Raw genomic sequence first — 13,466 nt, 5'->3', positions numbered from 1 at the left:
AACATTTATTCTTATCGTTTTATATACAAAGTGACTTTATTGCATGACCGAAAAAGGTCAACAAATGTATAAATTTGGATCCTGTGCCCTACAGTGTTCTGCATAGTATTATTATTATTATTATTATTATTATTATTATTATTGTTAGTAGTAGTAGTAGTAGTAGTAGTAGTAGTAGTAGTAGTAGTAGGATGAGCTAAGCTATACCCTTAGTTGGAAAAGTAGGATATTTCAAGCCCAAGGGCCCCAACAGTGAAAAATAACCCAGTGAGAAAAATAAGAAAATAACCCAGAAATGAAGTAATAAACAATTAGAATAACATACTTTAAGAACAGTAAGAACATTAAAATAGACCTTTCATATATAAACTATAAAGAGAGACTTATGTCAGCCTTTTCAAAAAAAAAATATATATATATATATACAGTATATATATATATATATATATATATATATATATATATATATATATATACATACACTGTATATATATATATATATATATATATATATATATATATATATATATATATATATATATATATATACATATATATATATATATATATATATATATATATATATATATATATATATATATATATATACATATATATATATAAAATTCGCTGAAAGTTTGATCTTTTGAAGTTCCTCCAATTCAAGTACTTTATATAATATTATGTAGTAAAAGAAAACAAAATGTAGATTTATTTAAATACGTTGAATGTGAAAAAAGTACTGATTTAATTATTAAAGGTTGTTTATTTATCCGCATTATTGTTATTATTATTATTATTATTATTATTATTATTATTATTATTATTATTATTATCATCATCATCATCATGTCAGTCAACGTTTTCTGACCAAAACATAAATTTCTTCGCACTCCCCAAGAGAGATTAGCTCACCAAACTTTCAACTGGGCTCCACAAGGCACTAGAAGAGTTGGAAGACCCAGGCCTACACTGCTGGGGACTATGAAGCGTGATTTAGGAGATGATGAATGGAGAAGTATTGATTTAAAAGCTCAAGATAGAGATGTTTCTAGGTTGTAATAACCTATTTGATCTTACTAGGATTGGTGCATGACTGGTTATAAATTATTATTATTATTATTATTATTATTATTACAAGCTAAGCTACAACCCTAATTGGAAAAGCAGGATGTTATATAATACCAAGGGCACCAACATGGCAAAATAGCCCAGTAAGGAGATGAAATAAGGAAATAAACGATACAATAATAATAATAATAATAATAATAATAATAATAATAATAATCAGACACAGAATACAACAACAACAACAACAACGAAACAACAACAACAACAACAACGACAACGAAACAACAACAACAACAACAACAACAACGACAACGAAACAACAACAACAACGAAACAACAACAACGACGACAACAACAACAACAACAACTTGGAAAAGGACTCGCATGAAAATTATCATCCGGAAAAATAAAAAAATAAAAAATAATTTCTGAATAATCTCAAGGAAGCATCATTGAACCAGGTGTGTTGGAGAGATGAATATTTCAAGAATGAAAAAAAAAAACACGTTGAATAAACTTTTGAATGATAGAATAAAGATGAGTGAATACATGAATACAAATAACCTCAGGAGCCAATCAGAGCTTCCTGTGAGGCCTCCACCGTTTTTCAACCTGAGCGTGTATTTTGTATGTTGATTTCTCAGCGTGATAACTTTCTCTTTAGGCCTAAAGCTGTTGAGTAGAAAAAAAATGCTCGAAACTTTACACATGTCTGTCAACTACACACCTTCTCTCGAAGGTCTGCTTCGAGTAGGTGTTGATATTCAAGTTTTACGTGAGGTTTTTCAGATGGAGTTGATGGTAGCATTTGTATCCAATCTTAGTTGAGATTAGACACATTCAAGACCAGTGTTAATGTATAAAGGTTAAAGGTACTTGGTTTCAGTTCCAGTTCCATCAGAATAGATGCTCACCAGAACGTCAGCCGGGCAAGCCCAACCCCCCCCCCCCTGTGGTGCCCTACCACAGCAGTAGCCTCTCCAGTAAACAGCTTAAACTCACGGCCCTGGGCGGGGATCGATCTCTTGCCACGCGAATGCGAGGCAAACACGTTACCACTGTACTAGCCGGTATGGATCGGAAACTTTGGTTCTAAGACTAGAAGATTGAGAAAACTTTGAGAGAATAGAGATGAGAATGCTGAGTTGGATTATGGGAATATCACTGTTCGAAAGATTAGAAAATAATGAAATAAGAATGGCAGGCGTAGTAAAAATTACAGAGCTGATAAGTGTCACGACTGAGATGGCGTGGACATGTGTTGAGAATGGAAACGTAGGTTCTAAGACTAAAAGATCAAGGAAACTTTGAGAGAATAGAGATAAGAATACTGTGTATTATGGGAATATCACTGCTTGAAAGATTGGAAAATTATGAAATAAGATTGGCAGGCGTAATAAAATTACAGAGATGATAAGTGCCACGACTGAGATGGTGTGGACACGTGTTGAGAATGGAAATGTAGGTTCTAAGACTAAAAGATTAAACAGACCTAGAAAGAATAGAGATAAGAATGCTGATGTGAATTATGGGAATATCACTGTTTAAAAGATTGGAAAATTATAAAATGAAGCCGGCAGGCGTAGTAAAAATTACAGAGATGATAAGTGCCATGACTGAGATGGCTTGGGCACGTGTTGAGAATGGATGGTGGGGAGGGAGTGGGGAGGGAATGAGGAGGGCTAGGGAGGAACCTGTTAAGGAGAGGAGATCGAGAGGGAGCCAGAGAATTAGAAGGCGAGATAAGGTGAAGGATGTTATGGAGAGAAGATGTAAGCGGGTGCCTTTGTTAGAAGGCATTGGAGAGGGTGCATCAGGCAACCGGCCCCTTAATGTAGGGATAATGGAGGGAAAGAAGATCTTAAGTAAACCCAGGCAACAAACCCCATAATGTTTAACGGTGGGACAGAAGATCTTAAAGGTAAACCTCTATTACTACTACGAGTACTAAACATGACGTGTGCCTCATGGAACCGGTAAGTGGCCACGGCTTCCATGTTTCGACCAACTGCCGGTTGCACCAGACTTTTCCATTAGGTTACAATAATCAGCAACAATGTAATAGCATCAGGCCCCTGCAAATCATTTCCTTTTATCTGGATTTATGCCCTGACGAGATACGGTGAAGGATGATATGGAGAGAAGGGATTTGGTGAAGAGGATGCATTTGATGGAAGGCATTGGAGAGGACGCATCAGGATACCAACCCCTTAATCATAATGGTGAGATAAAAGAAAGAGAAGAGAGAAAATGAGATGGCGAGATACGGTGAAGGATGATATGGAGAGAAGGGATTTGGTGAAGAGGATGCATTTGATGGAAGGCATTGGAGAGGACGCATCAGGCAACCGAGCTCTTTATCATAATGGTGGGATAAAAGAAAAACAAGAGAGAGAGAGAATTAGATGGCGAGATAAGGTGAAGGATAATATGGAGAGAAGAGTTATGGTGGAAGAGGATACCTTTGGTAGAAGACATTGGAGAGGGTACATCAGGAAACCGACTCCTTAATCATAATGGCAGGATACAAAAGAAGGATTAACTTATTTTAAATGCTTAGGAACTCATATAACAGGATCATTAAACATCAATTTATTCAATCTGCAAAAACACAGAATATTTGATAATGAAATCAACGCGAATTAATGAAAATATTAATTGCATTGCAATCATTAACTGATTGTGCATTATAAAGCAACAAACGGGAATTTAATCAAGCTAAAATGAGATACAAGAAGCTGAATAATATTGATAAAAGGACATCTTTTAAAAACTCAAAAAAAAAAAAAAGGAGGTGAATATCCCAGTGTCCCCTCTCTCCTCCACCCCCCACCACCCCACTCCCCAGCACACGACTGACTACTCGACAGTAAGTTAAATGACCTCAATATCTGGTTGCTCGTCGACAACGTCTCTTGTTGGAGGGGGAGGGGGAGGGGGAGAGAGAGAGGGGGGAGGGAGAGAGGGAGGGGAAGAGGGGGAGGCCAGTTCAAGCCTAATTAGGAAGAGTGAGGGTGGGCTAGACATGGAGCTCGTATGGAAAAGGATAGGATACTATGGTAGATAGAAGACCATGGAATAGATAGAACACCACTGGTGTGATGGATATCGTTAAGCAGGATAGAATACTACGGTAGATAGAAGACTAGTGAGTAGATAGAATACCATTGGTGTAATAGATGCTACTGTGTAGGATAGATTACTACAACAGACAGAAGACCAGTGAGTACATAGAATACCACTGGTGTAAGGGATGCAGTTATGCAAGATAGAATACTATGGTAAATATAAGACCAGTGAGTAGAAAGAATACCACTGGTGTAATAGATGCTGAGTGCAGGATACAATACTACGGTAGATAGAAGACCAGTGAGTAGATAGAATACCACTGGTATACTGGATGCTGTTTTGTAGGATAGAATACTGTGATAGATAGAAGACCAGGGAATAGATAGAATACCACTGGTGTAATGGATAATGTTGCGCAGGATAGAATACTACAGTAGATAGAAGACTAGTGAGTAGATAGAATACAACTGGTTTAATGGATACCACGTGCAGGATAGAATACTAAGGTAGACAGAAGGCCAGTGAGTAGATAGAATACCACTGATGTAATGGATACCATGTGCAGGACAGAATACTACGGTAGATAGAAAGCCAAAGAAGATAGAATACCACTTGTGTAATGGATACCATATGCAGGATAGAATACCACGTAATAGAAGACATTTCCCTTCGTTATCCCTACATTAAAGGGTCGGTTGCCTTGGTTTACCTTTAAGATGGCTCATCTCAAATAAGTACAAATAGGGCAAGTAGCAATGGCTCCCATGGGCTCGCAGCTTTGATTGCAGTACAAGAATTTTCCATCTAAAATGTTAGAACCAATTTGATTATTATATTGTAAGGCTGTTAAACATCCTATTTACTTTATGATAAGCCTGGTAGCTTATTAGTAAGTTTCCTAATGTGACTTTAGGAGAGGCCTATCTGTTAATAAATAACTATGCTTTAGGATAGGTCAAGTTAGGTATAGAGTCCTTCTCTTCTTTGCGCGTGATCCTACGATCCTACGACGGTTGGTTGCTGTGTTAGTGACCGAGTGACTATGATGAAGGCTGGGGAGTAGGGAGAGTAGGGAGGCCTGGGAGGGAGTGAGAGCGGGAATGACTGGGAGAGGGAGAGAGAGAGAGGGAGGGGTGGGGAGAGGAAGGGAGTAACCAACAGTGATTCAAAGGGAAGACCTAAGAAATGTATTGTGGAGTCTTTACTGGAATAGTGAGACTGCAATGTTCTCATGCAAAGCCCACCCCCTCGTCTCTCTCTCTCTCTCTCTCTCTCTCTCTCTCTCTCTCAGTTCTAATTGTTCATTGCCTGTTCTTCATTTACCTCTGTAGTGTGTGTAGACTCCTATTTTTATCTTATTGCCTGCTCTCTCTCTCTCTCTCTCTCTCTCTCTCTCTCTCTCCTTATTTCCTTCTCTTTATTTTGCTGTCATATATCCACAGATCTCTCTCTCTCTCTCTCTCTCTCTCTCTCTCTCTCTCTCTCTCTCTCCTTATTGCCTTCTCTTTATTTTGCTCTATCATATATCCACAGACTCTCTCTCTCTCTCTCTGCCCTGTATTTTGCTTTATAGTATGTCCACAGACACTCTCTCTCTCTCTCTCTCTCTCTCTCTCTCTCTCTCTCTCTTTATTGCCTGCTCTTTATTTTGCCCTTTATGTCTACAGACTTTCTCTCTCTCTCTCTCTCTCTCTCTCTCTCTCTCTCTCTCTCCGTCCGTCCGTGCGTGTTAAACAATCCCAACGTTTTTATTTGCCAAGGATTGCGAAGGATACCTCAAACAGCAACATCCTTGCAAAGGGCTCTCAACATAACCGCCGCTGCACACTGCTCCCAATGAGAGCGGCCAGCCGCTAACGTCAACATCAGCGAGGTTACATGACGACTTGTAAATAGCGGAGCATTTTTTGGGCACCTGTCCAGGTAAATATGGACTAAGGACAGACAAACAGATATACAAGAAGGATGGGTGGGTGTGTAGATATAAAACAGATGGAAATGAAGAGCAGGCCATGTGGAGAGAGAGAGAGAGAGAGAGAGAGAGAGAGAGTTTGTGTAGACATACTGCAGAAGAAAATAAAGAATAGGCAATGTGAGAGAGAGAGAGAGAGAGAGAGAGAGAGAGAGAGAGAGAGTAGACATACTACAGAGGAAAATAAAGAACATGCAATGTGGGAGAGAGAGAGAGAGAGAGAGAGAGAGAGAGAGAGTGCAGACATACTACAGAGGAAAATAAAGAACAGGCAATGTGGAGAGAGAGAGAGAGAGAGAGAGAGAGAGAGAGAGAGAGAGAGAGAGAGAGAGAGAGAGAAGAACAGGTAATAAGATAGAATTAAGAGTTTGTGGACATACTACAGATGAAAATGAAGAACAGGCAATGAGCAGAGCATTGAGAGAGAGAGAGAGAGAGAGAGAGAGAGAGAGAGAGAGAGAGAGAGAGAGAGAGAGAATCTATTCCTAAATTCATTGACTTAAACTTCTATTATACCCTTTTCCAGATATCCAGAGATCCAGAATATGCAAACTTCCATATTCCATAGTCCAGCTTCCAGGTGGCATGGAAGTTGCTACGTTGGCCCCCGCTGGAATAAGACCAGGTGAGAGAACCTTGCCTCAACAGGTGTTTGCCGGCAAATCACGGTGGAGGAGGTGCTAGTCACCAACACTGAGTCAGGCAAGACTACTCCTCTTCTCCAACACCGGAAATCATGTTAGCTAACAATTTGGGGAAGTTTGATCACAACATCACTCACTGTGGGGAGTAGGCTCTCTCTCTCTCTCTCTCTCTCTCTCTCTCTCTCTCTCTCTCTCTCTTTCTGTGACAGGTATCTCCTACCACCCACTAGATGTCCCACCAACCCACCAGGGCCGGTTCTCCCCAGATAGGGAGAGGGAGAGAGAGAGAAAACAGCTCTCGCGTCTCCCCGGTAGACTCAGTCCAGCTATAGCTGCCGACAGTGCAAGGTGGTGCTTCCTTGGCCAGTAGCCATCTCAGACGAGAACTTCCCCCTACTCTTTCGGCTTCCTGACAGGACGGTAGTCGTACGAACGCGCTCATTCGCCCTTGAAATACAGGAGAACCCTTCCTCGCGACGTGCTGAGGTGTAAACAAGACGTCAAGTCGTGATTTAATAGCTAAAAAATATCGAAAAAAAAAGGAGTTTACTTCAGGTAACTGGAGAGTTGCAAGAGATCAAGAACCATCAAGCTGTTTCTACTCCCGAAGCTGCTGCAATAGCAACCCCCCCTTGCTAACTAGCCCCAAACTTTATCTCCCTTCGCTAATCCACCAAGCCACAGCCATGCAGAACCTAGATGCAACTGGGACAACGATAGTCATTACTATTCTCCTCGAAGGAACGTAGGAACTGAGCTCTATCTCTCCCTCTCTCTGTTTTCAAGATATAGCTCAAGAATAAACTCGTCCCCTCCTCCTATTCCTCTTTCTCTTCTTCCTTTCTCTCGGCCGTCGACAGATTCATCCAAATCACATCTAATTCACCATCTCTCATCAACGTCTCATCTTCCCCTCACTGCCATCATCATCAGCATCATCATCATCAACATTGTCTCTTTGGATTTACCAAGTTTTCAAAGTGGGAAAAATTGTTCAATCCGGTTAGGAACAACACGAGTCATAGACGCCAGAACAAACACTTATAGTTCCTACAATTTTCATACTAAACACGGAAGCATTCAAGCACATATATCAAGACTCAAAAACACAAAAGCAAGCACAGACACAAACTGCAACAAGTCCCGAGTGATAGCGTGCATCAAGCAAGCGATTGCAAAACGCCAGCCATTGTTTAAAAAGGAGATTTTGTAGCATGCAAATATGTCAAGCATTTAGAAAAACATTCTGCTAAATAGAGAGGTACCTCTAGTAAGTGGAGAAGATAGAACTTGAAATTTAGAAGCTACAAGCAAGCAAGAGAGGTACATCTATCATGTGGAGAAGATAGAAATTGAAATTTAGAAGCTACAAGCAAGCAAGTGAACCTTAGCGCAAGCAGCTTGAAACAGAAGGCTCTTCAAGAAGAAAAAAACGGTTGAGAAAGCAACTTTGCAAGCTAGAAGAAGCATCATCAGTTGGAGAAAAGCAAACCCCAAGACTTGCAAGCAAGAAGTTGAAGAAGAAGAAGAAGAAGAACAGGAACAGCAACGACGTCAGCAAGAAGAAATTTCACCAAGACACCTTCAGTTGCCCTTCACAATGTGTGGCGAAGTTGAGGCATGGCGAATTAAAACTGTCCTCATCGCGATTTTCATCAGTCATGTCTGGGCAGGTGAGTCTTTATCGACGTATTTTCATCCACTTTTTAATGTGTTAGTATTTCCATCATTTAGTTTGAAGTATAATCTGTTTGTGGTCCTGTTTTTACCAGGGTTTTTTAATTGAGACAACGCATATCATGATAATCGGTTCATTACGTCATTGTGGTCAGAACTTTTGAGTTTTTAGTTGTGTGTGTGAAGGTTTTTATTCTTTATTAAATTATATATATATATATATATATATATATATATATATAAATTACATGTGTATATATATAAATATATATATATACATATATATATATGAAATAATACAGAAAGGAATCTTTATGATTAATTGGGTTAACTTCAACATAATCATAACACCAAATTTAAATCGAAGAGCAGAAAAATAATCCAAATAAAAGCTATGGTTAAAGCATGTCATTTATATATATATATATATATATATATATATATATATATATATATATATATATATTATATATATATATATATATAAACTCTTATTCTGATTTGGTAATTCATTCACAATATTGAGTCGTATTTCTCGATTCACATACGTTAATGGAAAATTTGAGCAAATCAAAATATAAGGAAATTTTGACAACCAGGTAAAAATAAAAACAAAGACACGTAAGATAAAAAGACAAAATTAACTACAGCTTCTATAAATTATTTTCTGATCTGTGAAATCAAACGGACAGAAAAATAATCTAAGTATTATTATTATTATTATTATTATTATTATTATTACTAGCCAAGCTACACCCCTAGCTGGAAAAGCAAGATGCTATAAGCCCAAGGGCTCCAATAGGGAAAAATAGCCCAGTGAGGAAAGGAAATAAGGAAATAAATGATGGGAACAAATTAACAATAAATCGTACTAAAAACATTAACAACGTCAAAACAGATATGTCCTATACAAACTATTAACAACGTCAAAAACAGATATGTCATATATAAACTATAAAAAGACTCATGTTAGTTATTTTGCCATTTCTTTTGGACAGTGTTTTACTTAATTAAACATAATCAATTTCTTGGTAACATCTAGATTTTAATGTTATGAGCCATTAATAATTAAATCAAATTCTACAATCTATATTCATATTTAACAATCTTTGCTGGCAAGAAATTTGAAGGGTACCACTCGGGCACACTATCTAATTTCTCTTCCTCCTGTTTTGTTAAGGTTTTCATAGTTTATTTAGGAAATATTTTGATGTTATTGTCCTAGAAATATTCCAATTCTCCTTGTTTCCTTTCCTCACTGAGCTATTTTCCCTGTTGGAGCCCCTGGGCTTATAGCATCCTGTTTTTCCAGCCAGGGTTGTAGATTAGTCAATAATAATAGGAAATATTTATTCTAATGTTATTGTCCTTGATATATTCTATTTTTCCTTGTTTCCTTTCCTCACTGAGCTATTTTCCCCGTTCGAGCCCCTGGGCTTATAGCATCCTGCTTTTCCAGCTAGGGTTGTAGCTTAGTCAATAATAATAAGAAATATTTATTCTAATGTTATTGTCCTTGAAATATTCTATTTTTCCTTGTTTCCTTTCCTCACTGAGCTATTTTCCCCTGTTGGAGCCCCTGGGCTTATAGCATCCTGCTTTTCTAGCTAGGGTTGTAGCTTAATAATAATAGGAAATATTTATTCTAATGTTATTGTCCTTGATATATTCTATTTTTCCTTGTTTCCTTTCCTCACTGAGGTATTTTCCCTGTTGGAGCCCCTGGGCTTATAGCATCCTGCTTTTTCCAGCTAGGGTTGAAGCTTAGTCAATAATAATAGGAAATATTTATTCTAATGTTATTGTCCTTAAAATATTCTATTTTTTCCTTATTTCCTTTCCTCACTGAGCTATTTTCCCTGTTGGAGCCCCTGGGCTTATAGCATCCTGCTTTCCCAGCTAGGGTTGTAGCTTAGTCAATAATAATAGGAAATATTTATTCTAATGTTATTGTCATTAAAATATTCTATTTTTCCTTGTTGCCTTTCCTCGCTGAGCTATTTTCCCTGTTGGAGCCCCTGGGCTTATAGCATCCTGCTTTTCCCAGCTAGGGTTGTAGCTTAGTCAATAATAATAGGAAATATTCTAATGTTATTGTCCTTAAAATATTCTATTTTTCCTTGCTTCCTTTCCTCACTGAGCTATTTTACCTGTTGGAGCCCCTGGGCTTATAGCATCCTGCTTTTCCCAGCTAGGGTTGTAGCTTAGTTAATAATAATAGGAAATATTTATTCTAATGTTATTGTCCTTAAAATATTCCAATTTTCCTTGTTTCCTTTCCTCACAGCTATTTTCCCTGTTGGAGCCCCAGGTCTTAAAGCATCCTGCTTTTCCAGCTAGGGTTGTAGCTTAATAATAATAGGAAATATTTATTCTAATGTTATTGTCCTTAAAATATTCCAATTTTCCTTGTTTCCTTTCCGCACTGAGCTATTTTCCCCGTTGGAGCCCTAGGGCTTATAGCATCCTGCTTTTCCAGCTAGGGTTGTAACTTAGCCAATAATAATAATAATAATAATAATAATAATTTTTCTAATATTCAGAATTTGGAACTCAGGCCTTTTGTAACGTTGCATATTATCTAAGTCTATTGCCAAAGTCTGAGACTATTTTCTTATTATTTTCACGATTAACTCACCAAGAGCTTGAAGCACTATCTCACTATATTAAATTTCTTTTAATGAGGCGTATTCGCACTGACTCGCAGCGGTGCCCTTTTAGCTCGGAAAAGTTTCCTGATCGCTGATTGGTTAGAATTATCTCGTCCAACCAATCAGCGATCAGGAAACTTTTCCGAGCTAAAAGGGCAGCGCTGCGAGTCTGTGCAAATCTGCATCGCTAAAAGAAATTGACTATAGTCCTGAGTTTTCCTCATTTACCACGGCCCTGGGCAATAAAAGTGCTCAATACTACAAAGTATTCTAGGAGTTTAATTCCAGCTGTGACCAAGTTGTGGAATGATCTTCCTAATCAGGTAGTTGAATCAGTAGAACTTCAAAAGTTCAAAGTTGCAGCAAATGTTTTTGTTGACCAGGCTGACATGAGTCTTTTTATAGTTTATATATGACATATCTGTTTTTGACGTTGTTAATAGTTTATATATGGCATATCTATTTTGACGTTGTTACTGTTTTTAGAATGATTTATTGTTAATTTGTTCCCATCATTTATTTCCTTATTTCATTTCCTCACAGGGCTATTTTTTCCTATTGGAGTCCTTGGGCTTATAGCATCTTGCTTTTCCAACTAGGGTTGTAGCTTGACTAGTAATAATAACAATAAACAATAATGATCTTCCTAATCGGATAGTTGAATCGTTGGAAAATCAAAAGTTCAAACCTTGCAGCAAATGTTTTTTATGTTGAACAGGCTGACATTAGTCTCTTTTTATAGTTTATTAATGAAAGATCTATTTTAATGTGGTTACTGTTCTTGAAGCGTTTTATTCCAATTGTTCATTACTTCTCTTGTAGTTTATATATTTCCCTATTTCCTTTCCTCACTGGGCTATTTTTACCTGTTGGAGCCCATAGGTTTATAGCATACTGCTTTTCCAAATAGGATTGTAGCTTAGCTAGTAACAATAATAATAATAATAATAATAATAATAATAATGATAATAATATTTCTCATGATTAACCAAGAAAGAAATTGAACGTCTATCTCACTAGTTTTGAGGGAGGTAAAATACTTATTTTAAAGCTAATAATTAAAAAAAATAATTTAGAAAGTATAGGATAAAAATCAATTTTCATATAAAAGTCTGTGGTTGAGAATGTCCAATGTTCTTCTAGTTAATCCTTCCAGTTATCTTTCCGAAAGTGCACATTTCGTTAAGACTCTTTCCATGTTTCTGGAATAGCAGCATCTATCTGGAATTCATCTGTATTTCCAGCATCTATCTGAAATTCATCTATTTCCAGCATCTTCCTGGAATTCATCTGTATTTCCAGCATCTTTCTGGAATTCATCTGTATTTCCAGCATCTTTCTGAAATTCATCTGTATTTCCAGCATTTATCTGGAATTCATCTGTTTCCAGCATCTTCATGGAATTCATCTGTATTTCTGGCATCTATCTGGAATTCATCTGTATTTCCAGCATCTTCATGGAATTCATCTGTATTTCCGGCATTTTTCTGGAATTCATGTTTCCAGCATCTGTTTTAAATTCATCTGTATTTCCAGCATCTTCATGGAATTCATCAGTATTTCCAGCATTTATCTGGAATTCATCTGTATTTCCAGCATCTATCCAGAATTCATCTGTATTTCCAGCATCTTCCTGGAATTCATCTGAATTTCCAGCATCAGTCTTGATTTGAATTATGGACGTTAGGACATAAGATACAACGTTTGGTCGTGAAACACATTCAGCATCAAGTTGCAAATGAGAAATCCCTTGCAGTTGGCCCTATGAAGTTGGACTGAAAGTGGGAATGGAAATAAAGCAAGGGGACTTATATTACTTGCCGCTAGGGCCTCATGGTTGTGATGGCCTCCTGGAAATGGTCCTGCCTGGCATTCTGCTGGATGGGAGATCGATCTCCGCTCAAACTCGATAGCTTCTTGTATTGTCTGTAACCTCAGCATTCTTGTGAGTTAAAGATGGGGTGTTTGGGGGAGTATATAGGACTACCTAAGTCATCAGCAGCCATTATCAGGCCATCCCTAATCCTAGCTTGGGTGGAGTGGGGGCTTGGGCGCTGATTATATGGATATATGGTCAGTCTCTCAGGCATTGTCATGCTAGGACATTGTCAATGTCCCAACTCTGCCATTCATGAAAAGCCTTTAAAAAAGGGGGACACTGCAAACACTATTTAAAATCACTACTATAGTGGACATAAGGTGCACCAAAGACACTAAATACCAACGCCTAGAATCTTTCTAGAATCCAAATATCTTCTCACAAATCCTGCAACTTCACAGACTTTCCATAGATTACTATACGTCTTTCATTTTCTAGGAATCCCTCCATATCCCCAAACTAATTACGTTTTTACAAGTTCCCTCGACCTTGCCAAACTTCTT

The 13,466-nt window shown here is 37.7% G+C and overlaps 1 protein-coding gene across 2 annotated transcripts in view; it reads left to right on the top strand.

Annotated features, from left to right (window-relative positions):
• Positions 1-7,058: 7,058 nt before the first annotated feature.
• Positions 7,059-13,466, top strand: part of LOC137633355 (uncharacterized) — a 12,240-nt gene continuing 5,832 nt past the window's right edge. For both annotated transcript variants that reach the window (XM_068365609.1, XM_068365608.1), the window contains exon 1: positions 7,059-8,429. In XM_068365609.1, the coding sequence (XP_068221710.1) occupies positions 8,357-8,429 (73 nt within the window). In that variant the 5' untranslated portion in view covers positions 7,059-8,356. The remainder of the gene's footprint in view (positions 8,430-13,466) is intronic.

This window comes from Palaemon carinicauda, chromosome 42 (assembly GCF_036898095.1).
Source record: "Palaemon carinicauda isolate YSFRI2023 chromosome 42, ASM3689809v2, whole genome shotgun sequence".
Taxonomy (NCBI): Eukaryota; Metazoa; Arthropoda; class Malacostraca; order Decapoda; family Palaemonidae; genus Palaemon; species Palaemon carinicauda.
The sequence above is the reverse complement of the archived record's forward strand: the minus strand, read 5'-3'. Positions and strand labels throughout refer to the sequence as shown.